The sequence below is a fragment of the Symphodus melops genome (assembly GCF_947650265.1).
Source record: "Symphodus melops genome assembly, chromosome: 12".
Lineage (NCBI taxonomy): Eukaryota > Metazoa > Chordata > Actinopteri > Labriformes > Labridae > Symphodus > Symphodus melops.
The window spans coordinates 23,899,127-23,925,856 of record NC_136702.1 but is presented as its reverse complement, the minus strand read 5'-3'; the positions used below and the strand labels follow the sequence as shown (position 1 = coordinate 23,925,856).

The 26,730-nt window shown below is 44.1% G+C and overlaps 1 protein-coding gene across 2 annotated transcripts in view; it reads left to right on the top strand.

Moving 5' to 3' along the window:
* gli2a (GLI family zinc finger 2a) overlaps positions 1–23,615 on the top strand; it is a 74,143-nt gene extending 50,528 nt beyond the window's left edge. For both annotated transcript variants that reach the window (XM_079357558.1, XM_079357559.1), the window contains 10 exons: positions 1,376–1,594; positions 9,531–9,732; positions 10,198–10,396; positions 12,857–12,967; positions 13,322–13,462; positions 15,510–15,659; positions 17,329–17,493; positions 18,043–18,324; positions 19,357–19,723; positions 19,840–23,615. In XM_079357558.1, the coding sequence (XP_079213684.1) occupies positions 1,376–1,594; positions 9,531–9,732; positions 10,198–10,396; positions 12,857–12,967; positions 13,322–13,462; positions 15,510–15,659; positions 17,329–17,493; positions 18,043–18,324; positions 19,357–19,723; positions 19,840–22,136 (4,133 nt within the window). In that variant the 3' untranslated portion in view covers positions 22,137–23,615. The remainder of the gene's footprint in view (positions 1–1,375; positions 1,595–9,530; positions 9,733–10,197; positions 10,397–12,856; positions 12,968–13,321; positions 13,463–15,509; positions 15,660–17,328; positions 17,494–18,042; positions 18,325–19,356; positions 19,724–19,839) is intronic.
* Positions 23,616–26,730: the final 3,115 nt, after the last annotated feature.

Below are 26,730 nucleotides of genomic sequence, written 5' to 3'. Positions count from 1 at the left end.
GTCGAGTTTTTCAATGGAGTGTTATAAAATAATAATCATGTGTAATGCTATTGTCCCTGAATCAAAATAAAGCAGTCGTGTTCATGGCATGGAAACATTGCTATTTGCTGATAAAAAGGAAACAGAACACGGCATCATATTTAAGGTAAACAAGCTGAACCACAGGGGGAATTCAAACTCTTTACCAGAGAGACTGTGATGCAGGGAGCAGTTGGAGTGTGGCTGCTTTTTTTCATCTCTCTGCATTCAAAAGTGAGGTCACACACACACACAAAACCTCAGACACAAAATGCTTCTCTGCAGAAGGGGGGGGGGGGGGGGGGGGGGGGGTAACGTGATCTGGCAGCCATGGAGAAACCAAAAGAATATCCATGGCTTGGTGCTGCTGGAGCACAAACACTCTGCCTGTGCTCTGTTTCTGCAGCCATGGCCTAATAGGTTCTGATGGATCCAGATTTGTGGGTTTCAGTGTGTGTTCATGTCTATGTGTGAAAGGGGGAGGCTGGGTGGGTGGGTGGGGGGGGGGGGGGTTCCCTGGATGTCCAATTTGGCCCAAAACTCAATGATCCCAACCCCCACTTTTCCCCTGTTTTTCCACCAGCATGCATAGTAATTCAGCAATGGCCCACACCCCTGTACCCCCAACCCCCCTGTACCCCCCTGTATCCCCCTGTACCCCCCTGTACCCGCAACACTGTAGGAGGGAAGGGAGGGCAGGAAACAGGAAAATGGGGACGCAGTCACAGTTAGCTGTATTAAACATCAATCATCCAACATTCACTCTTATAGCTCTCGACATTTTACAATGTGGCTTTACTAGCTGCAGGTGTTCACACATTTTACGTCATTCTTACCATTGCATATCGTCCTTTACATTTATTTGTGTGCATGTTCTGCACCTGCCCTCTGTGTCTTCAACTCGTCAACATGTGTATAAAACAGCAGACATTTACAGGAATGGAGTATTTGTTACCGTACCACCCCCCCCCCCCCCCCCCCTTCCTGCCCCGCTCCAGCTCTCCCTCTGCTTCCTTTACTCCCTGGAGATATATTCCCATAACCCAGCGAGCCTCAAAGACATCAGACATCTTTAATCAAACGCCTCATGCCCCGGGGCACGCATGCAGGCCAGCACATATCCTCCTATCTGTAAAGCAGTGCACTTGTCTCCTCTGTTGAGTCCTTCTTACAACCTTCTCTTCTTCCTCATCATAGAGAAACCATCTAAATGTATCGTTCCCACTTGACTTGTTAGATGTGTTTCGCTTTACTTCACCAGGGAGCGTCAGAAAGAACCATGAACATATCCTGAAAGTTTATCATGAAAATGAAACGATCAGAAACGGAACTTTCTTTCCCCCATTCGTCCCTGCAGTGACGCACGAGCACCTGAAGGAGCGCGCCCTGTTCAGCCTTCCTCCTCCACCGCCTGGAGCCAACCCCACAGAGTACTACCACCTGATGGCCAGCGCCAGCCAGAGAAGCCCCTACGGTGACCTGCTGATGCAGAGCGGAGCGGCGGCGGCGGCGGCGGCAGCAGCTGCGGCGGCGGCGGCTGCAGCTCATCTACCAGATTACATCAGTCCTGTGGACGGTGAGAACTAAACGTCTTATTTGGGTTCACTGAACATAAAAATAATCAGATTTTAGGACTTTTGCTTTTTATGACGAGAAAATCTTCTCAAGTTGAATTCCATTAAACCTGTTCAAATATTCAAATGTGAAATAAGTCGACCACTTTCTTGGAAACAAGACACAACCATTTAACAGTTCCTCGAAAACAAACGTGCACAGACGTTGTCTTTGTGAAACACCTCAGGCCTGATCACCTCCGTGTTCATTCATCGTGTTAGACCTCGAATAAAGATTTGAAACACCAGATTTAAACACAAATAAGTGAAGGACTGTAGAAGACCGGAGTAGACTGCACCATAAAATAACTGAGTCCTGTGGCTTTGCACTTCCTGTACGTCGTTTCTGTTTTGGTCACCTTGAGAGACGTTCTGTCGTACCTGCATTAACACATCAGTCTTTTATGTTAGAGGGAAGATTCAGAGATTCAGTGACCTTGGAGCAAAACATTTTTGGACATTTTATTAACATGAAGAGACGCTGTAATGGTGAGCTCATTAACTTTACTAATATTTTATTAAAAGGTCAAAGATATCAAACTTCCATCTGAGGAATAGCAAAGCACATGCATGTCTTTCATCCCTGGTATTTGAAGAACATTGAAGAACAGCCAAACTTAACAGCCCTTTGTTCTCAGCACCAGGCGTGTTGATACCATCCTCTTATTCTTTTTTTTTTCATGCTAGAGTTCCACACATCAAAGCTGCAGGAGCTTTTTAGACTTACATGTAGCATGGGGGCTGCGGCGAGCTGGGGGTGTCGGGTGCATAAACACTGAGAGCCCTGAGGCCAGGAGATGGTAAAAACACGTGTTACTCTGGAGCGTCTCGTTCTGATGATGTGTCAGGTGGGTTTTATTCTGTGATCATCAGACACATCCTGCAGAATGAAAGCCTGAGTTACCGAACACGGGATGCGTGAGGAGATTTTGGGGGTGTGAGGTGGAGGACTGCTACTTTTAGACTTTTGTGTGTCCAACAGTTAAGGCAGGGATTAACTAGGTGTGCTGTCCACTTAATGGCAGGGATGAGGCAGCTTAACACACACACACACACACACACACACATACGTTGGCACACCAAAAAAAAAAAAAAAGCCAGGCAAATAGGCAGGCAAATGCTCCCAAACTCTTACATGTGTTTGCACACACACTCACAGAGAGCAGCCTGTTCTTTCATGCCAGTTAGAACCCGACGGCCCTCTATCAAGATGACGGTCAGGCAACAGAACAGACGTTTGATTTCAGCATCCAAGAAACCTTCAGCCCTCATGAATGGGGAACAGAAAGCGCACAGAGTGGAAAAGCGTCCGTGAAAGTCAGCCTTTTCGATGGCTGATAATCAAATACTCGCCTTGGCACTGACGCCCACTCCGCTCCTGGAGCCGTCTCTCTCTCTTTCATCCCGTCCAGCCACCCACCCGGAAGAAAAGCACAGCCTTAGTGCTCTCACTGCTCCAGTGTCACGCTCTTTAGAGCCACTGCATGGCACTTGTGCAAGCATCCTCACATACAGGAAGAAGAAGAAGAAGAACTGAGTCAGGTCTATGTCATCAAAAATGCTTCTTCCAACAGAACAGTTAAATGAGTCAGTTTGTCCATCACTCTCTTTTGTAAAATACTCAATAGCAACAGGACTGGGAGTGCAAACCTGCAGCCTGTGCAACAAGGGCTGCAGCCGGGACCAGCTGAGCTAAACAAGTGCTGCATTTCACTTCTTTCTAAGAATCAGCTTGTTACAGTCTTGTTGATTCCTTAATGCATGAGACCTTTTGTTAAATTGCATTTCTAAAAGCAAGCTTCATTTCCCACAGATCTCTAATAGTGTAAACACTGTCCGCATCATTGCATGTGCACAAACTCGTGCACTCATGTCTCCTCACACACAGGTGTGGCACGGCTCTGTGTTCACAGAGAGAGCTCAGGGTGGACGTCTTTTTATTCAACATGATCCTGATTAAATACATCCTGCATGAACACTACGCGACTTTTTCAACATTAAACTTAAAAACCTACTAAATCACCTTTCACATTCATTGATGACACCTTTAAATTTGAATGTGGTCAACATATTGTGAAGGATAGATTTATTGGAGATCATTGTTTAAAGTTAAAATCAAAGCCACGTCATGTCACTGTGAGATTTATTATGGCACAATGAACAACTTAGGTACGGCTTCACAACGAGCACCAATGTAGATTATTATTTTATTTCAGTTATAAATGAGACTTTCATCCTTTTCTACTCATGAGCATATTTAAAGAAAGAAAGAAAAATGCTCATTTTAAATAATCAATGGAGACGCTATGAGTGTTTCTATATAAGCTTAGTTTGTATGGAGATTCTTTCATTTAAAGATGCCCCAAAATAAACAGAAATGCCATTGTGTGCAAAGAGTTCAAAGGGTTAATCTTTTAAATGATCTCAATCACTTGGGTCAACACAGCGGTGCAGAGTGAGGGGTGAGGGAGGGTTAGAGGCCCTGCACAAACTGTAGACCACCTCTTTCTCCTCCCCCTGCTCTCCCCTATTTACTCCTCTACCTCCAACCCACCTCAGTGACCGCCGCTGTGTTGCCGTGCCCACACTTATTTGCCAGCGCTGTTTGCTCAAATAGCCACAGTCCCCCCCTCTCATCTCCCTCAACACCCACCGCCACACTCCCATCGCAACCTCCACACTCGCTGCCACCGTCCCAGCAGCTTTTATTCAGTGTTCCACCAGCGCTCAGAGTGATGTGGTCAGGTTTTGGGTCCACTCTGCCAGTCTGGAGGCTCTTCCATTGCGGCCTGCAGACACAGGCCCGTATTGACCGAGGCGGCCAGCTAATGGTCAGCGCGGGCAGCCCCGGCCTGAATCAAAAGCCTCTTTTACTGCCAGAGGAGGAGGAGGAGGAGGCAGAGGAGGAGGAGTGGCAGAGGTGGCAAATATGTGCTTCATCCACTCCCGTTTGCTTTGGAAGGCAGTGAAGATAGACCCGTATTAAAAATCAATTTATGCACTAATATTCAGTAGACCCACCGCAAAAAACTAGAAGCCCTCAGTGAACCCTGAGTGCAGCTCCTCACACCCGCCCTCCTGTTTTCACTCTGCATAAGTCAACTGCAAGGCTTACTGTTGAAGCATGAACCTCTGAATGCTGCTGGTGGAAAAGCGTCAGTAAAGGCTTATTCTACAGAGCTGCATGTCTTACAGCTCCACTTGTGAATTTGAGGATTTACTGTTGTGCAAACATCAGGTCAGACACTTCAACACTGAACCCTCTCTACTCAATATGACGGAGATGAATTTTAAATCATGCGTTTAACTTGAGGCTCTTCTTTTAATTTCACTGTTTTACCCCTTCATAGAAATGGTCCACCAATGGGGTGTGTTGGTAGACTCTGTTTTCTTTTCATCCACAGAGATGCACTAGTTGCTTGCTGGGTTTTTCCACACAGAACTTCCACATGTCAGTGTGATTGACCGGACCGTAAGACGAACAGTCTTTACAGAAACGCTTTGCTGCTTCTGTAAGTCGGTGCTGGTCGTGTTTTCCAGGCATTCATGGCTGTCCTTTTCTGATGAGTGTTTGAGAGGAGCAGGCTGGTCGAAAACAGCAAAAAGACATGAGCTTCATTTATTATTCCTTTCTCTCTTGTATTTGTACTCGTGTCACTGCTCGTGCACTCACAGTCGGCCTGTGTACAAACGTTTACGCTCATTTCTGTGCAGCTGTTGTCATTGCTAATAAACCCAAAAGAAATGCTTTTAGTATAAAGATGAAAAGAGATTACTTTTACAAACCTACATTTTTTTTATCTGATCAATCTCTCGACCAGCTTTGAACAAAACCACGATTCCTCACTAAAGTTGTCTCTACAGGTCAAAGGTCGCCCAGAGTAAAGGTGCAGGTGTCTACCTCAGGGACCAGGGTCTAATGTGAGTTTGAGGGACATAATGTTTGAGATTGAGTCCCTGCTAAGAGGATAGTACTTATGGGATGGAGGCTTACAGTACTGAACATTCAAGATGTGGTTAACTGCAGTAAACCTGTGTGATCTTATTGGTGTAGAGTTGCATGTTGTCTGTGTTTTGCTGACGTCAGGGGGGCAAATCCACATCATGTTTGGGGGTCTTTAGGCCAGGCTGAAAAGAAAATGCATGTACGGCCTGCAGGGACCTTTTAGTCATTTGCACCAGGCCTCGTTCTGAGAGTCACAGGAACTTTGTTGGTAGGATTTGTGATTAATCTTCTTTTTAGCAGAGAACTAAAGTAAATCATGTCACTTGTCTGGTCTCTTGACCTTGATCGATGTCAAAGAAACACTAATTTAAACACGAGTAAAAACATTGGAGCATTTGAAGCAGTGCACCACACAGGACGCTTGTGTCGATAAAGTGTTTCACATTGGGAGGCATTCAGGAGTGTGTTTGTTTGCGTGTGAGCAGGTATGTACGGGCCGGGTTGGCACAGAAATATCAGAGCAGTTTGTTGGAAAACGCTGAAGCTCCCACGACAAAAGCAGCGGCCAAAGTAAATGTCTGCCATCCCGAGGAAAAAGATCTTAGTGTTGAAGCAGTGGAGTGGGGGGGGGGGCTGATAGATTTGAGCAGTGATGTGGTGGTGGGGAGCGAGGGATTCGAGGGGAAGGGGGAGGGCAACCCGACTGCACACACAAACACTTAACTATATGTTTTTTCACAAGCACATGGGTGGAAGTGTGTGCATAAACACTGGCAAACACTACGGTGGCTTTGGGCCCGACACTGGGGGCTCATAGAGTCCCCTCGCTAATAAAATTCACAGTGTTAGCATTAGTGAGATTAAGAAGGGAAAATAAACATTTTCACACTCAAGGCTGGTCGGGGGGGGGGGGGGGGGGGGCTGAAGATGTTGAGGGGGGCACTGCTGGCACAAAGTCAAGCCGCGGTGAGGGGGGGGGTTGTCCTCCATTCATCACGAATGCAAGGTCATCTTGGTTTTCTGACTGCATTCGCCACTTGTTCAGAGAAATCTGTTTTTTGAAAGAAATTTAAAGTTCGTTAATATTTACTAACTAATAACCACACACAAGTTCGAACACTTATTGATAACAAACTCTAAATAAAGTTTTAATCTTATCAAAGTTGATTTCACATTAGGACGGCTGCACGATTAATTGCAAAGTCATTATTATTGCATCAGTTTTAGTAGTATCTGAGTATCAAGAAATACTCATGTAGAGGGTTTTTTTTCTTTATGTATTTCTAAAAAAAATTCTGTTTTTTAAAATGCAGTTTGAACAGACAAGGCTTCATCCTAATGTTTCTGCAGAGCCTGATGGTGACCCTCCGTGCGCTCTGGGTCAGAATGACTCGGAGAGCTTAAGCTGCTTCTGGGGATAAGAACAACCCTCCAATTACAGTGTTTTCATTTTCAGCAGAGATTAAAACGGCACAGACGGCCCATTACTTTTGAATACTTTTTTTGACTTTACTGTATGGACGGGCACCGAAGCCCCTGTAATTATAATTCTTTATATAAATCCAGATCCCACAATTACAACCAGCCCACAATGCAGACACACACATTCACATACATCTGTGCACATTTGTACACATGCCATATTACCACATTTGCTGCGCCGCCACGGCCTGTGCAACATCTGTTTTCTCACTCCTTGCCGGAACCTGCTCACCCTTTCAATTAACCGCCGCCTATAAAACATGCCTTTACCCAGTGGTGAGAGGTGTGTGAGCGTGTTGTGTGAAATTTGTTCCAGGTAAAATCAGTCTAGACCAATGGCATCCATTAAAACAACACTGAGCTACAGGGAACTAAACATCTAATATCATAGACCTCTTGGCCTTAGCGCTCGAGGACAAATGAATTCCTCTGAGTGGAGGTTGATGTATAGTTTTCAGGGGTGTTTGAAGTCATGGGGGCGTTTTTTTTTTTTTTTTTTTTGGGGGGGGGGGGGGGGATTGGGCACAGGGCCCAGAAGGGTGAGGCAGGCGCCAGCCTACCAGGCTGTGAGGCCTGTTTCCTGTTTTATAAAGGCAAATATTAATACACTTATCTCCTATTAAATCTGTTGGCAGAGTAGTACGCTTGCCTCATTCATAAAAACAACAAATCCCAGCAGTAGCAGCGAGGCACAGCCAATCACAGTGAGCTCTTCATTCATGAACGATCCATGTTCCCAATGAATCCATACTGTCCTGTACAGTAAGATGACACATTTATTTATTAGCGTTTAACAGGCACATTCCTGAGGACTGTTTGTTGTTTCTGCCAACTCTTTCATTCACATCTTTATCATCTCCAACAGTCTTTTTTTCTTCCTGGCCCCAAACTACTGTCGTCTGCCGTCTGAAGTTCCCGGGGGCCTTTTAACTAAGTGCATATGCCTCTGCTTTACGACTCGCCACCTCCAAACATAATAGTTTTGGAAGTAAGACCTGGTTTATGGCCGTAGGTCTGGCCTGGTGATTATTGCGGTGCCTGGATTCATTTGGCTTGAGGCTTTTAGAGCTCCACCAGCCAAGAGCCGGGGATTGGATGCATATTGACAGCAGTGGAGGTGACATGCTGAAAACGTGTGTGTGTGTGTTAAAGTGCACAGTGCATGTGCTTAGGTGACTTGTGATGGGCCTATTATGAGTTTCCTGCCTCTCGCGCCTCTGATGATGTCGGCTGTATGACCTAATTAAATATGTGCAAAGACACACATGGCAGCCCTGCTCTCTGTCGCCTCACACTGAGAGGCAGCACCTGTTGATCCCCAGAAAACAATCTGCCTCTCTACCCGTGGTTTAGTGCGAACCACTTCGCCGAGAAGCCACATATTTGTTTGTACACGGCCTCTTTAAAGTGTCATTGTCTTGTTTTCTTTTTTGGAGCCATAAGTGACCATATTTGGTCAAAAGGGGGTGGGGCTGAAGAGAAGAGAGGATTTTGGCGAATGCTAAAAACTTAAAACGTGTCAAAACTTAAAGTCTGAACTTGTGCCTAGTTTTTTTTTTTTTTTAATTAGCTAGTTGTCCTTTCTTACAGATCGATTCTTGTTGATAGCTTACTGACGTTAGCTATTTATTAAACCAGAATATATGAGAGTTTGTGCAATGAGTGCAACTTAGCCAAAGATCAAGCATGTCATGTACAGAGAAATTAGCAACAGGACCTTACCTGATTTTTGGACCAGGTTGTAAACATAAACAGCTTTTAAACAAAGGACCCGACAAGGATCGACTCGCTTTTGAAGTCAGCGCCAAGTGGCCACTCAGAGAACTGCAATGATTGCAGATTAAGTGGTACCTCGAAACAAATCAACATACATGATGGAGAAGGTATGTAAATGACCTTCTCTTTAATTTCATGGGAAAGTTTTCTCCCTGCTCATTTTCTTGCACTCATTTACTACTTCAATCAGAAAAACGTGCAGCAGTCAGGTCTAGCAGGAGGCCATGAACCCTACCTTTGTGAGGCGGCCTTGTTCTTGTCTAATGGAATTCTGAGATCAATTTGTTTAAATTGCCTCCATTTAACTTTCCCCGAGAACAGCGGTCTGAAAGAGATCACTATCGCAGTAATTACTGAGAATGATTGGAGGCGATTCATTATGCATAAGAGGATGTGAATGCTAAATAGTAGCTGTGTGTTTGTGTGTGTGTGAGAGAGATGCAGAAGATAGAGTGAAGCTTAGCTAGCTGTGACCTCTGCTTTAGTGCTCCCTGCTGAATGTTTCTTCGAACATGGTAACCAAGAGAACACAGAACGAACGTACGAGCAATTTACACACAGTATGTCCTCTCATCTGCACTATGTTAATAGTGTTTAAGGCGTCATATACACTCATAAGCATAAAGGTCGCTTTCTTCTGAGGGTACCAAACCAAGATGGCTGACATTGTCTCCATTGTGATTCTATGTCTTCAGTATCGCGTTTCTCGAGCCCGCGTCTGACGCCTCGACTGAGCAGGAAGAGGGCACTGTCCATCTCCCCGCTGTCAGATGCCAGCATCGACCTGCAGACCATGATCCGCACCTCGCCCAACTCCCTGGTGGCCTACATCAACAACTCCCGCTCCAGCTCGGCGGCCAGCAGCTCTTACGGGCACCTGTCAGTCGGAGGCATCAGGTAGATAGATCCATGTGCACAAACACACACATTTAAGCGGAGCAGGCAAAGACAGAGAGGATGGACTTTTCTCACCATTGGGGGGTTTGTAGACTGACCACGCACACACATCTTTTGCATATGTGGCCTTATATTAATGAGCTGCATGTTCGCACTGAATAATGTCTGGATAATTGTATTATTATGTAACATAATAACTCAAAATAAGTATTTAAAACACAATCCTGCTTCTGCAACTGTACTACAAACGTGTGTTAAACTTGATGAGTAAAGACATGTTTACTGAAGCTTTACATAGCTGGGTAAATAAAATGTAAAGGGCCAGTGTGGTCACAATAAGACTTCTTGGTTCTTAATAGTATCAGTTCAACACTCATGTCATAGTCTAGCCTCTGAACATTCAGGACCAGACATGAGTGTCTGTGTTTTCCATGAGGTAACTGCTGCCCTTTCTCTCTCATTCAGCCCATCATTTAGCTTCCCTCATCCCATCAACCCTGTCGCCTACCAGCAGCTGTTGTCCCAGCAGCGGAGTCTCAACGCCTTCGGCCACACACCGCCTCTCATTCAGCCGTCACCGTCTTCTTACTCTGTTCGCCAACACCACCTCACTGTCTCGCCAATGTCCACCTCCCACAACAGCTCCAACTCTGAGGCAAACCAGGTATGAACAGCAGCATTTGTACCCTCAAATGTGAAACTTCTACAACAAGGAAATGTACAAAGACATGATGTCATTTATCTTCATGTTGGATGTTTAGGAACGTTTGTATTGACGAATTGTGGTAGTAAATGGATGATGCACCTGTAAAATAAATATAATACAACAGTAACAGATTAATAGATGGTTGGATGGATGGATGGATAGATGGATGGATGGATGGATGGGTTGTTGGATGGATGGATGGATGGATGGATGGGTTGTTGGATGGATGGGTTAGTGGATGGATGGATGGATAGATGGATGGATGGATGGATGGATGGGTTGTTGGATGGATAGATAGATGGATGGATGGATGGGTTAGTGGATGGATGGATGGGTTAGTGGATGGATGGATGGGTTAGTGGATGGATGGATGGGTTAGTGGATGGATGGATGGGTTAGTGGATGGATGGATGGGTTGTTGGATAGATGGATGTACGAGACATAACAGACGTTTTTAAAACAGAGTCAACAATGATTTATTACACAACAGTACAAACAAACTTACTTATTCTGGGAGGTGTAGCCCAGCAACTTCTCTGTTCTGTCTGCAACATAAAATCACACATCATGTTTCTCAGCGAAGTCTGTGAAGATGTGAATAAGGGATTTAGGATTTAAGGTTGTCAGTAGGACTCTCTGTGGAGGGGAACGGTTTCCTGAAAACATTATGATTCAGCCCGTTCAGCCCATTGGCTGAAGTCATCTACTGGAGTGATTAATGACTTTAAGTTCATCCTGGTCATGTGTTTGAATAGGGCCCACGTTTAAAATGACAGCAATGATCATTCATTCCACCTTGAAATGAAAAGTAGTTTTAAATCTAGTATTTTTTACAGCTCATATCCTTACATGTTTTTATCAGGACACTGTTTACGCCAAGACAACTTGTAATATAAACTTCCCACTCGCTGCTCTGCTATCAGCAGTGTTTCAACACACTGTCCACTGACAAACACCAGCAGTATCTCAGTGTTCCCGCCTGAATCGCACACACTCAAGACTAAAGACTGAGACACACCCAAACTCACTAACCCACGTTCAGCTTTATTTCAGCAGTGATCAGAACCACATTTCCTTTTTGGTTTAGGGCCAACTTTATGAATCATTGAGGCCCCCAGAAATGCAATCTAGCGTCTGGGTGGGATTAGGGGACCCCCCTCTAATATTGGACCCCTTCCAATGAACCTCTATATACACAGCCATACACAGTAACTCATCAGCTGCTTTACATTTAATATTTCTCTTCGGCTTGCCTCTAGTGGTGTCTGTCTGTCGTCTTAAGAATCTGTAAGCAAATCAAAGCCCCACCCACCCGCAACCTCCAACCCCACCCGCCCTCACATCGCTCGCTCCCATCCCCCCAGTACTGAGGGTCATAACTCCCCTCCTTTCATATTTCCGTGTGGCTTTGGCGAACATAAAGCAGTCTAAACTGTTTAGTCTCGGCGGCTGGTTCCAGTCTGACTTATGGATGCAACCAGGACTCCGCACATCTCTTCACAGGAGGAGCGAGCCAAAGACAATAGTGTGGTGTCTCTGCCTTTCTCTGCGGCTTCATGAAGTGAATGACACTAATAGGAGACTGAATTAGAAGGCTGAAGGATGAAGGATGGATGGATGGATGTGAAGTTTAATGTTTTGCAGTTAAATCAAAGATTCCCTGATAGATTTGGAATAACTTGGTTAATGGGTCACTTTTTCTAACACCAGAATTTATGTACATCAGCCACTACTTTATTTAGTATATACAGTGTATGAAGCAATTGTGCAACAAGAAAACACATCCATACACACTCATGCAACTTTTATACTCACATTAGGACAAACAGAAACCCGGCGTCTGTTTCTTTACTATTGCTGAGATAAAATCATTATATATTAAGCTCTGTCTCAGAACATAATTATTTAGGAAAGGCAAGTTTATTTATAGTACATAGTATATTATTTATAGCACATTTCAACAACAAGGCAATTCAAAGCATCATGACAGAGGAAAGGAGAGAAACATTAAAATAGAAAATTTAAAACTCACTGAAATCATGAAAAATTAAAATATGTTCAAGTAAAAATAATTCAAATAAAATTAATTGAAGTAAGAATATAAAAAGAATATACAAATATCCTTTATAGGATATTCTGGGTATGTGTCATCATAATGTTTTTACACTGACCCTTTAAACTTAAATGTTTGATCAGCTGATCGTGACAGAACTTGATTGTCAGACGAAGTCTCAAATCTTTCACAGCAGCTTCATTGACAACATGAGAGATGCATTTGACACAGCAAACATTCAGAGGCCTTCAGCAGGCTTTGAGTTTCCTCTGTTGTCTTTGCTTTATTCTCACTCCACTCAGCATCTTTGTTCACATCATGTTGGTGCAGCCCGGGGTCACTATCTGTTTTTATCTGTCGTTCAGAATGCCAGTGGAGACCCGGCAGTCAGCAGCACAGTCAACCCATTGAACACCAAGAGGTCAAAGGTTAAGACAGAAGCAGAAGGTCCTCTTCCCATTTCACCGTCATCTCAGGTAAAATAATATTATAATGTTAAGAAGATAATCTGAAAGTCACCCGGAACAACAACAGAAGTATTCCTGATGGATGTTCTTTGGGGATCTGCAATGACCTTCAGTCTCTCCAGCTGCTTACAGTGGGAAACGAGTCCAAGGCAGTAGCTCATTTAGCTTTTATTGATTATAGGATGGGCAACAACTCATTAGGATAAAGAAACAGATAAGATAAGGCAGATGCAAAACAGTGCAGAATGCTTCTGTAGCGTCTTGTATGCAGAGTCCGATAAAGGATGTTTGAATTCAAGTCGTCTATATGTTCTAATGGCACATCTGCACCCCCTCTGATGAAGTGCTTTCTCTTCTCTTCAGGACCTGGGCGGGGGTGTCTTGGACCTGAGCGAAGATCTGGATAAAGACGAGTGTAAACAGGAGCCTGAGGCCATATATGAGACCAACTGCCACTGGGAGGGCTGCTGCAAGGAGTATGACACCCAGGACCAACTTGTACATGTGAGTAGAAGGTTTTTAACAAGGTGCAACGAATGACAAGCTCCTTTTACTCAGCGTGGTCAAGGGGAGACTTTGGTTCTTCATTTGGGCCCTGCTGTTAAGTATGGAAGGTGCAGATGAGTAATGGTAGAGCGGGGATGCTCTGGCGTTAAACACAGACGAGGAGGTGTAGAAAGAGAAGATGACATTTTAAAACATTTAACGCATGATGCTCACCGGTGCTTACTGATAATAAGAAGATAAAAAATATCCACTGAAAAATGCTAACACATTTGTGAAGCATTTCTCTAAGACTACTCCGTCTGATGTTCTGGAAAAGATCATCAATAATATAAGGTGACTTTTCCCTAGTGAAGGTCATTTCCACACTTCAGAACCTGCTTTGTGTTTGTGTGTTAGAAGAGGAAAGTTGTGCGAGCTCTTCTCCTGCTCATTAAAGCGGTGCTGATTGAGTTTGCTCAGAAGCTGTCAAGTAACGGATCCCTTCCTGTTTGGTTGACACGCGCAGCGTTAATGAGCGCTGCCGGCTCTCGCCAAATTCAAGCCCAAAGCCCCTGCAGCTGTGCCCCTGCAACCCCTCGGCCCTTTGACCCCCTGACTCCTAACCTCTCGCTCCCAGAAAAACACCCCCAACCCCTGAAGCCCAGAAGGCCGGCCATAAATACATCGTCATGCCAGACGCTCTGCAGTTATGGAACCTCACACTCGCCCCTTTTTTCTTCTTGCTTTCTCCTGTGACTGTGTCAGTTATCTCCCGGCGTTTGGGGGAGGGGCTTATGTCAGGTCTACAGAACCTGAGAGAGCATGCAGGATCAGTGAGGAGTCATGTGGAGGATCAGAAGTTTGAAGGACGGACGACGTGAGGCAGACACATTCCTAAATCCTCTTTTGAATTTGATGTATTTATATTTTTAAAAAAAAGAAAGGCAAGAGGAGGAAAGAAACCTTACAGCATCACATCCAGGGTTCACACATGGTTCCATTAAAATCAGCAAAAATCAACACACACCTGTGGGTTTTGGGGCTTCCACAAAAGTAATTACATATTATGGCTTCACAGCAGAAACCTGAAAATAGAGGCCTCTGCTTGTTTCCATTCCTCCTCCTTCACCCGAAATAGATCTCAGTAGAATCACGAGCCGCTGAGCGTTCTCGCTGGTGGAGAAGTGGCTACATGAGTGCAGCGTTGTGGGTGCGGATGTCCTCGGGAAATGAAGTAGTCCCTGTGTGGGCGTGTGTGGATATTTGCTTGTGGCGAACGGGACGAGAGTTTTGAAGCGTCTGTTCTGAAACGTTGTGTGGGTTTGTGTGTTCACTAAGTACACATTCGCATTACAATTCAAGTAATTTGAGTTCATTTAAAACAGTTTGAAGGCATAATTAAGATAGCTGCACGTTCTCTGGAGCCACAGGTGGGATTTGAACCCGGGCCACCTGCTTGAAGGACTGTACATGCACTAATCTACCGGATCTATTTCCACTGTATGGACTAAATGCTATCCTCTTTGACACAGAACAGACACATGAGGACAACTGGGATTTGATGTTTACTCTATAATTGAATTAGTCTGACACTAATAGACCGCAGACTTCCTGATCCATCAAACGTCAGGAGGATGGAAGATAACGCAAGTCTTAAAATCCTCTTCCTGGTCACTTTTACTGCGAGCTGAGGAAGTTCCTCTTCCTTCAGAAACATTCACACATGAATGCACACACACACACACAGAGCCTGAAAAAACACACACAGGGCTTTTATAGGTTTTGTCTCCTGTTGACAGATGCATAAAAACCGTCGGCCATAATGGATGGCGGTGTCATTCAAAATGTGTGTGTGGAAGCACACGGTCACATGAGAGGGGAAGAATCTTCTGGTGGGAAAAAGACAAGAATTTGCTGACTCACACACTCACACAAACACACACACACACACACACACACACACACACACTCGGTGTCTCGTCCCTGTCCCTACATCGAGCTCTCTTTAACAGACAAACTTCATATTACAATCTGACTGACTTCAGTTGAATGGTCTTCTCCTCAGCACATCAACAACGACCACATCCACGGCGAGAAGAAGGAGTTTGTGTGCCGCTGGGAGGAGTGTTCCCGGGAGCAGAAGCCCTTCAAGGCTCAGTACATGCTGGTGGTCCACATGAGGAGGCACACGGGCGAGAAGCCACACAAATGCACAGTAAGACTCTCACACCTCTGTTAGAAGCACGTTTGTTAACTTGTGCTCCGTTATTATTGGCTTTCCGTGAGGGGCGAAGAAAGGTCAAAGTGGACGCAGCAGACGCCAAAGTATTCCGACTTTAACTCAAAATATTGGGTTGTATATTTCTCGTACTGCAACCATCCGTCCACCATCTTAAAGCCGATACTAGAAGATACAATACAATGTACTGTCCCCTTAGGGAAATGGGTCTTGTACTTTAAGTGATGCCAAACATTCAGCTACTTCCACTAGAATCCACAAATAAAATCAATGGGCCCTTTAATCCTTTGCCTTCAGACTCAAAAACACAGTAAGGTCAAAGGTCATATAAGCCAATAAGCCGTGAAAATGTAATAATGTATTAACAGTTTGTTATAAATAAAGAAATCACACCAATGTGACGTTTGTATAATTTCATTGAATAACGATACAAAACAAGACAAAACGTCATCCCTAATGTAGATGCATAAACACAATGTTTTGGTTACTATGTTCTTATGTTAGGTTTTTTTTTTTTTTTAGATATTTATATTTTACGATCAGATTAAAATGGCGTTTTGGTCCTTTTTTTTCGCTTATTGATCTCTGAAACTCTTTAGTGTAACACATTTTACTACACATCATGACTCACTAGCAAAGAGGAAGATACTACAGGAAACAATGAATTAAACAAATAGTCCAATAAATACTAAAAACTAACTTAACCCATATATTCAAACAAGTGCTTTACAGCTATGAGTTTCCTAAACACTCATGAAAATAGGAAACATTTGAAGGATGATTAAACTGACTAATCAGTTGGTTTTCAAGGTACCAAAACTAGAACTTAAAACTCGCCTCTTCCCAACAAGCCGTCCCTCTGCTAGATCAAATGTTGCTTTTCTTTGTGGTAACAAGCAGAGATATTTTACATGTTGATAAATCACGGGGCTTCATTAAAGCCTCGGTTTGCTGTGTGAAGATCCGACTGAGGATCTGTTTGCTCTGCTTCAAAGCCGGCTCACAGGGTCTTGTGAATGCATTAAAACAGATGACTTACGAAAGAGAGTTAAGGAAGCTGACTGACAGCGTGGGCGTGTAATTAAAATCCGCAGACGAGCAGGGGGTCACTTTATATTCTCTTCACAAATCTCCACATGCATCTTCTTTACCACTCGTTTCTCTTGAAAGGGAGAATCAAATGACTTTTATGTCTAATTTCTGATCTGGTCTAAATCGATTCTCTTTTAATTTCAAAGCCAGCTCGGTTCACAATGAGCGCTCAGAAAGAATACCAAATTATAGCTTGTACAGTACAAGCAAATACAAAGGCTAAACACAGAGAAACACTGAGGCTCTTTGTTTCAACAAAGCACACCATACACACAGCTTTACCACACCTCACACTTAGTTCAGCTATTTCGCATAAAAGCCCTTTTTATCAAAGTGTGCACCGCTTTGCTTTTGTGTGGCACGCCACAGTAGGTGGGCATAAGTCCAACAGTGGATTACATTTCAAAAACGTAAAATTCAGAGCCTTTTTTTTTTTTTTTTTTGGTCGCCTGGTCATTTCTCTTTCCAGCTGCAGACAAAAGCACTCAGGTCAGACTGTCCCACTGTCTGTCTCTCTGTCTGTCTGTCTGACTGTCTGTCTCTCTGTGTGCAGTTTGAGGGCTGTGCCAAAGCTTACTCTCGCCTGGAGAACCTTAAGACCCACCTCCGGTCCCACACGGGGGAGAAGCCGTATGTGTGTGAACACGAAGGCTGCAACAAGGCCTTCTCCAACGCCTCAGATCGGGCCAAGCACCAGAACCGCACACACTCCAATGAGGTATGACTACACGCACACACACATATTTATCAGCTCAATAACTATGATGTCAGTTCAGTATTGAAACAGAATTTTCTGTCCTTAGATTATTCACATAAGAATGAAATGAAACCAGACAAGTCCGATCCAGAGAAAACACTTTATTAACCCTGCACTGGTAATGCCGTTATATGAATAAATTCCTAGTTTAAAAATGTGTAAGGTACAGAACTACTGAGGATACTTATGAATACAGGTGGCACTATCTCAGTATGTAGGGACTTGGTTTGGTAATGATGAGTTGCTGGTTCAAGTCCCACGTGTTAAACCAACAAATCCAGAAATAGGAATTTTTAAAGACTAGTTTGCGTGATGCAAATCCTCCATGCAGTCTTTGAATGGCATGCATTTCTTGGGACCAGACCGGTAGCCTATGGAATAGAAACTGACTACAGGACAGGTGCCGGGGAATTTTAAAACTCTCGGTTAAATAAGCGTCTTCTGCTGTTGTGGAGTGATATGCTGTAAAGTGGTGATGACATTCGTTGAACTGTGAATGTCTTTCCGCAGAAACCGTATGTGTGTAAGATCCCGGGCTGTACCAAGCGCTACACTGACCCCAGCTCTCTAAGGAAGCACGTGAAGACAGTCCACGGACCTGAGGCCCACGTCACCAAGAAACAACGAAACGAAGCTCCTCCGAGACAGCAGCCACCCAAAGGAAACGGAGAGAATGACACAAATTCCAAACTTGGTTCAAGAGGCATGGACGGCAAGATAGAGGCCAACAGCACCTCTATAGGAGTGGAGGACTGCCTACAAGTGAAATCTATCAAGACTGAGAACTCCATGGTGAGTCCACTTTAAATATATTGGAAAAAAAGGAAGCCCATGTTACTGATCAAAGACTTTTTGCAGAGAATAAAGGTTTCACCACTTTCTGTGACTTTGACTTTCTTACTATTTAACACAATACTAACAAAGCCTAATGTCAACTGATCACTGATTGTACTGCCTGCATCCTTCTCAACTCACCTCTCTGGTTATTGCTTGAACTTGCCTCTCTAAAGTTAACCTTTCTCATGGACAGACTTCACTGAGGTGAGCTTTTCAACACTCCCTGCCTCTGTTACAGCTCCGCATGAAAGATGTGCTCATTCGTTGTTTGCATTCTTGCATGGCGTAAAATTGTCTTTTAGCATGATTGTCCATTTTCACAAATTTTAAATGTGTATCCCTTACATATGGGACGTACTCATATGCATGTATGGAGACACATACAACAGCATTCAGCTGGATTTTTCCCACCAATAAGATCCATGGAAGCAGCCTCTTTTGTCAACCAGCAATGAAGGCCATCGTCCTATTAATATTCAAATGCTGAGACTGTTGTATTATTTGTGTTGAACAAATACTGAGAAGATCCAGCTGTGTAGAAGACTTTAATTCATCTTCGCCAGTTTGATTTAACATCGACACTCACTGCTTGATTGTCGTTCACATCTATTATCCTCTTAGTTTCTTGTTTTAAATAAATCAAACTCATCTATAATAAATGATTGTATGATACTCTAGGCCTCCATTAGTTATAACAAACACCATTACAATCTGAATTTTTAAAATGTGTTTATTAATAATACAAAAGAATATGTTATGAAGCTTGCCTGGTTAATTTTTTTGTCATTTTAATCTTTAAACATGTTTCAGTTGTTCGGTTGTTTTTATTTACATTTTTGCAATTGTCAAATTAGTTATTGCTCCTTGTTGGTGGAATATATATTTCAAAGAAGAAAAGTTTTTAAAAGCTCTCGTAGTTTAAAATATAAGAGTTCAAAGTACCAAAAGCAGCAGCATCAAAATCTTCTCTCTGTTTTCTTCTGCCAGACATATCAGTCAAGTCCTGGCGGTCACTCTTCCTGTAGCAGTGAGCCGTCACCTCTCAGCAGCGCCAACAACAACGACAGCGGGGTAGAGATGGCGATGCACAGCGGGGGCAGCTTCGGGGACCTCAGTGCGCAGGATGAGTGCCCCATGGTTGACTCCACCGTTCCCGTTGGGGGGCAGCACATTGGCGTGGGGCTACAGATGAGGAAAGCCATGGGTCATGGTGGTGCTGTCACCATCAAGCTGGAGAACATCAAGAAGGAAAGGCTGAAGACAGTCAGGGAGTCCTGTCCCTGGGTCAACTCTGCACCACAGCCACCTCAGGGCCAACGCAACAGTATGAAGCTGCCTCCCATACCTGCAGTCGGTAAGTGTGGATGGCTGAAAACACCTTTTTGTTGTCATTTTGCTGTGTTATGTTGGTAAAAAATGGCTGATGTTATATAGTGTGATAATGTAAGTTATGTCCCTTCTTGCTGCCAGGTTCCCTGCTCGAAACCTCCAACGTGATGAGTAACTCAAACAATATGTACCCAGGCCAGCGCATTGGCGACCTATCTTCATGTGAAGTTACACTGCTGAACCAGCTAAATGAGCGCCGGGACAGCACCACCAGCACTATTAGCTCAGCCTACAACTTGAGTAGGCGCTCATCCGGTATTTCTCCGTGCTACTCCAGCCGTCGCTCCAGTGAGGCGTCCCAGTTTGGTGGCAACCGCCACAACAACATCAGTTCAGCTGACTCCTATGACCCCATCTCCACGGATTTGTCTCGCCGCTCCAGTGAGGCCAGTCATTGTGGAGGTGGTGGTGTCAGTGGTGGTGGTGGAGGAGGTCTCCCCAGCATCCTTAGTTTGACACCAGCTCAGCATTATCGGCTCAAGGCAAAGTATGCTGCTGCCACTGGTGGAGCGCCGCCTACCCCTCTCCCCAATATGGATCGAATGAGTCTGAAAACCCGTATGGCACTCTACAGTGAGTCCCAGGAAGGCCTGTCACACTCGTTACATCATCCTTTTTCTGGGACTGTGCCTCGGCGGTGTAGCGATATTGGGTATGGCATGCAGAGCATGATGCCCCATGAAGTTCCAGCCAACCTTCCACGCCGTGCCAGCGACCCAGTGCGTCGTCCCACACTGGACCCTCTCTCCCTTCCAAGGGTTCAGCGCTACAACAGTATGAACAACATGAACCCCTTGATTGGTCCATCAGCTGAACGCAACCTGTCTCTGGCTATGCAGGGATACACTCGCTCAGATGGCAGCCTGCAACGCTATCCATTTGCTCCCAGACCACCAAGCATTTCTGAGAATGTAGCCATGGAAAACATGGCAGTAGATGGGATGATGACTGGAGGGGAGCACAATGGAGAGGATGACATGGTGCTGCCAGATGATGTGATGCAGTACCTCAGGTCTCAGAATACTGGGCCCTCGGGGAACAACTCGGGGCAAATGGACTACCGTGCCAGCAATCAGGCTCAGGGCTACCAGACAGGCATGCCCCCACCTCCATCATTTTATGGCCAGAGGAGGATGGCCATGGTGGATGCCACCATGACTCAGTCTGGCCAGGACATGCAATCATGCCAAATGGGCCCAGCTGGCTCTCAGCAGCCTTACCCAGCACCTTCGAACAACATTAACAAAAATAATATGCCAGTTCAGTGGAATGAGGTGAGCTCAGGAACCGTGGACACAACAACAAAGCTCTCCAAACAACAGCAGCATCCTCTCAGGGGGAACCTAGCTGTTGTTCAACAAAGGCACAACTTTGGTTCCTTTCAGGCACAAGGTCCGAGTCTGGGCAGCAACCAGCAGGTAGTGCCTATGAGTCAGAATATGTCTATGCAGGGATATGGAAACCACGGCAGCCAGAGGCTGATGAACGTCTCCCAACAGCAGCACCAGCAACAGAGACAATGCAATAATGTGAACTTTAATGAACAAATGAGTCCTCAGCAAGGGTTTGGCCAAGAGGCAATCCCAAATTCGATGTCTGGGAGCACTAGTGTGCGACCTAATCGAAACGGTATGGCAGATCCGGAAAGTTTCAAATCAAGGACACAGTCAGATGGGTATTCTCATGTGGACCAGCAGCAAAATTACAGTGTTCTCTCCCAGCAACAGCAGCATAACGGCCATAATGTAGGTAGAGGAATGTTACAACCCAGGCCCCCCATAGAACCAAAGTCTACTGGAAGACAACACACAGGAACAAGCATGATGCAACTGAGCCAGATACCCAAGTCATCTGCTTTGAGCCCAACTCTTGGTACTGACACCTCAGAGGCAAGCCCAAAAAGGCCCAGTGGTTCAGCAACCCACACCAGCAACTCTGAAAACCTGAACCCTGCTGTTTACTACACAGGTCAGATTCATATGTTTGAGCCACCTTCTGTCACGTTTAATGCCCCCATGTCTCACTGTTCCAACCAGGCCCCTGTCAGTAACACCACTACTGCAGCCAACATGGCCTCACCAGGAGTCAACCAAGTCTCTAGCAGTACGGTGGATTCTTCCACTGGTGGAACAGATAATGCCCAGATCGACTTTGACACCATGCTAGATGATGGGGACCACTCCAGCCTTATGTCAGGCACCCTGAGTCCTGGCCTTCTGCAGAGCCTCTCCCAGAGTTCCTCACGCCTCACCACCCCTCGCAACTCTGTCACTCTCGCTTCTGTACCTGCAGGGATTGGCAACATGGCCATCGGTGACATGAACTCTATGCTCACAGCGTTGGCCGAAGAAAGCAAGTTCCTCAACATGATTAGCTGAGAGCGATCGAACACCTCATCATCCATCCAGTCGTAACCATTTCTGCATCAGGAATATATGGGCTACATAAGAAAGCACTGATTGAATAATGCAAAACTGGCTATTTCAAAAACATGTTCTTATTTGTCTGTAAAAAATGCCTCTCTTGTTATATGAGCTTCAGATTTGTATATGTTTCATTAAAAAGTGTAATTCTCAGTATAGCTACGGTTAAGAACGATTTTATATCTTTTTTGTTGTTGTTGTTAAAAAGCCATACGTTTTAACTACAAATACATATCCCAGGGGATGAACTTGTATCTAAAAACAATTGCCATTCAGTATTTTCTGGTGTATTTGCCCTTTACAAAAACTGTGCACTGAAAGCAGTCTTCAAGGTACCTTGCTGAAGAGATCAGACTTTTACATCTGAATACAAGATGAACCAGCTACCAGGGAATGGACATGACGTGTAAATAAAAAATAATATTTTCTCATGAAGACGATTGTGCATAGGTAATACTGTATGGTACTTGCTTTAAGTTAAGCCGTAGACTTTTGATGTTTAAACTTGGGCTGTCAAATGTGAGATCTACGAGTCATTCAAAAAGGAGCATGAAAACATTTGAAGGTTTTTTAATACATTTGCTTTTCATTTTTTAAGTGTCCAGAACAACAGATGAAAGAAGCGCAGAGACTTCACAGTAAATTTTACCTGACACACACTGAACTGGTTTTATTTACAAATATACTGGAATAGATATTGTAATTCTGAGCAAACTGTTAACATTTAAAATGCTCATTGTATTTTCTTTTCAGGAAATACTTGAAATTGAACATGCAGTTAAATTGTTGAAGAAGAAATCTGTGACTTATTGCAGATTACAAAGTAAAACATTGGACAGCCCGAGTTTAAACACCTGATTGTGCGTCCTCGTGTTCCACAGATAAGTGCTTGTGATCATGGTTGAAGCTCTTGGGGATGGTAAAGCAAATTCAGATCTCCTTCTTTGCCCTCTGCTTCAGAGGCACAACTCTCCGCGGCCCGATCTCACAAGGGTAAATGATTAAAATGGACAAGGATATGCCTCTGTGTTGGTTTATCAGGGCACATGAACCCCTGTGTCTGATGAGGAGCATTCTCTAAAAGAATATACAAGTACCTCTGTGTGTTCTCAGTAGAGATCCAGCCCTAATTAACACATTCATACCAACCCCCCTCTGCTGCACCCCGTGCTTCCCCTGAGCTCGGATGAACTGCAGCGAGTCCAGGAAGGGACACAGACTTTGATTGTGAAAACTCCTCTTTTTGACAGGGATGGCAAACTAGTCCTGCCAATTCCTCCGTTTTATTATGTTTGCTGAATTTCTAAGTAGCCTTTCAAATGTTTGTGTATGCTACCGTTCAATTTTACTATGCTCAGTGTGTGTGGGGGTTTGTGCGAGCGTGTGTGTATATATCTTTTGTACATTTTAAATAAACTATCTCCTTTTTTTCTGTTTAAATGTCTGCATTGTGTCTTTGATAGAAAACAGTTTGAGGTCCCAGGAGGTCGCATGAAAGCAGAGCCAGTGTTCAACTAGTGCTGGATCACATCTGGCATGTTCGCACAGGCTGCTGTCAAATAGACAGCTCAACGTAGACGTGATAATCATGCACACTCAAAAGGTGTCTTAAGGAAATAATGGCACTCACTACAAATAAACAATCATTTAAAAAAAAAAAACGAAATTACTAAATACTAAATTGAAAAAATTCTGAAACCATATCGATGTAAAACCTAATCTAAAAATAAGGCCTTTATTGCTTTTAATGAGTAAAATAAGCAGCAAACTAAATATATTTTTTTAAGTTTCTTGAGTTAAAATGAAGCAGCAGAGAATCACTCCCATGATTCCCCGTGAGCCTCGGCGTCATCTTTTGTCATTGTTTTGTTTATTTTACATCCTGCGCGTTTAAGTTTAATCACCTTTTTTTTCTTGAACAAGAAATTAGATCATTTTTTTCTGTTCAGTGTAAAGAGCTCAGTATTCCAGCTGACGGGCTCAGATGGTTATTTTCTTAAGATATAGAGGAATTTTGAAACTGAAAACAGTAATTAGAGTAATTTTACCCTGCAGAAAACGGGACTTACTTGTCATGATCGTTTCTTCCAAATACTTTGTTTTTATGTTATTTTGTGAATTTTTTGTGTGCTTGTCTTCGACTTGGCTTATTTCTGATTGCAGCAGCCTCTATGCTTCATTCATAGAGAAGCAGCCTTGACTTGGTAAGACGCATACATCTTCAGTCATTGTGATTGTGAACGTTTCTTAACACTGCATACTCGAGCAGGAGAAGAAGAAAAAAGACGAATGAAAAAGGACAGTTCACAGAGACAAAAAGCACGCAGAGGATTTTCTAAGAAACAAAGAGGCATGTTGTCTAAAATTAACAGTGGCATGTCAGCCCTGAAAAAAGAGTGTTGGGGCAACATGAAACAGGAAGAACGAGGCATGGGAGAAAAGATGGAAGGAAGAAAATCAGGAGAGGAAAGAGCGAGCTAGTGCAGAGCTGAAAAGTGATCCTTGTACGAGGTCAGGAACAGGAGAGAGAGAAGGGAAGGGGAGCAAAACATGCAAAAGAGTGCTAAAAGATAGAGAGCTAATCACCTTTAATTTGACAGCAAATTCAGCTGGGATCTGGTTAGAAGGAGAGCCCACTGATTGCTTTTGCCACTGGAATTCTTTATTCTCTTAGAGGATGGGAGAAAAATAGCCCCAGGGTAAGAAGTCTCACCAGAGAGGAGAACAAGAGGTCAGTGAGGCAGGAATCAAAGCTAAGACAAAGCACACGGACGAGAGAGAGCTGTTGCACTCTGAAGCACACAATTTATAAACATGGCGTCCACTTTCAGTACAGTGAAAAGGCAACGAAGTAAGCCTGTTAGCTGACAATACCAAACAAAACATTTTACTTTACTCATCTGGTTTTTAGATACATTCAGTATTTTCTTTTTGCACCTTTAAGGCAGAACTTTGCTAAAGCTAAACGCTTAAAGCAAAAAAAACAAAAACAAAAAAAAACACTTTGCTTCGTTTTGTTACGTCACGTCTTGCATGTCCCTCTCTTATTGGACGGAGAGTGTGGTGATTTTGAATGGGTTTGTGGTCAGAGGCCTGAAATAAGGTCTGCGGTTAACACAAGCTTAAGAGATGTTGAAGTTTTGTTAGATGACATAAACTATATTACTATTACAATATTACTATACTATAGGTAGTTTATCTCGTTTAGCTAAGACCCCCACTTGTGAATTTTAAAGTTTTTACACGTACCTAAAGAGGCAGTTGGTTGTCTGGGAGATTAAACGTAATCTGGAACTCTCTCACTAGTCTGTGATGTCTCCTGCAGGTTGAATCTTTGTGTTGAAGGCAAAAATTACATGAATAAACAATATATTAAACTACAGCTGTGCTAGCTTGTCAAGACTTGTCAAAACTGCTGATTAGCTTATTGGAGATCATTTGAGGCATAAAGTCATAGATGCTTTTGCTTTAATTGTTTAGCTTTTGCAAAGGTCTGCCTTAAAGGTGCAAAAAGAAAATATTGAATGCATCGAAAAAATTGAAGACCTTGGAGATCTAAGGGGGGGGGGTCTATCTATGGAATCCCCCCCCCCCGCCCCCGCCCCGCCCCTTTCTGTTCAGCTGTCTTGGCCAACATCTCACTGCTGAGTTTGAAAGAGTCACTGCTTATTAGTAGAAGATAATCAAAGGAAGTCAGCTGTTGTTTGATGACATTCGCTCCCTGCGTCGTGGACACAAGCAGACAAAACAACACAGCTCATGGAGGCAAAGGGGTCACATGGATGAAAGATGGAGATCCTCAGCTGACCCACAACAGAACAAATGTAAGTGTGCGAAAATAGACTCTCAGAAAAAGGAAGGCGCACGAGGATTTTAATTTCAAGTAGAAGGATTGTCAGGAGTGTATGTAGCACACACTGTATGAGAGCGGACACTTCGCACACATTCAGTCTGTGCAGAGTTGAAATAAAAGTATTGCTCGGCAGTTCCTGTTGCAGCGACTAAAAGTAAGTCTCTAAAACAAATTTAAGGAGTAAATTACGATTGTATTTGGGGATTTTTGAAGCAGTATCGGAGTGTGTCACATTTTGCTCTTTGGCCTTTGAGGTCAGGTCATCATAATAAAGCAATTCACTGGGCGGGGAACTTGTGCCTTTTTCCCCAGGCCTTGGTTCAGTTTCCCATCAAAGGCTTCCTGCACTGAGCTCTGTGTGTACTGGGCTCAGAGGGACGTGACCCATGTCAGACTCAGGGTTACCTACTGCTCCTATAGAGCTGCGGCACATCCTGCTGCTGCCGCTGTTACAGGCCCAAGGGCAGAACGAGCTAAACTCTCTGGAAGTGCAAAAATGATGATCAACTCGCGTAGAGCCCAGAGGGGATGTCTGGAATAAAGGCCAGCTTTGTGGCCCTTACTCTGGGTAGTAAGAGTCCAGGGTCACGCCTTTACCCAGATCCTGACCTCTCCTAGGTTGCCAACCAGATTTGAGGTCAGAGCGTCGTCATGAGTAGGCCGCTGAGGAATGCCATCGTTTGATTGAAGTCAAGG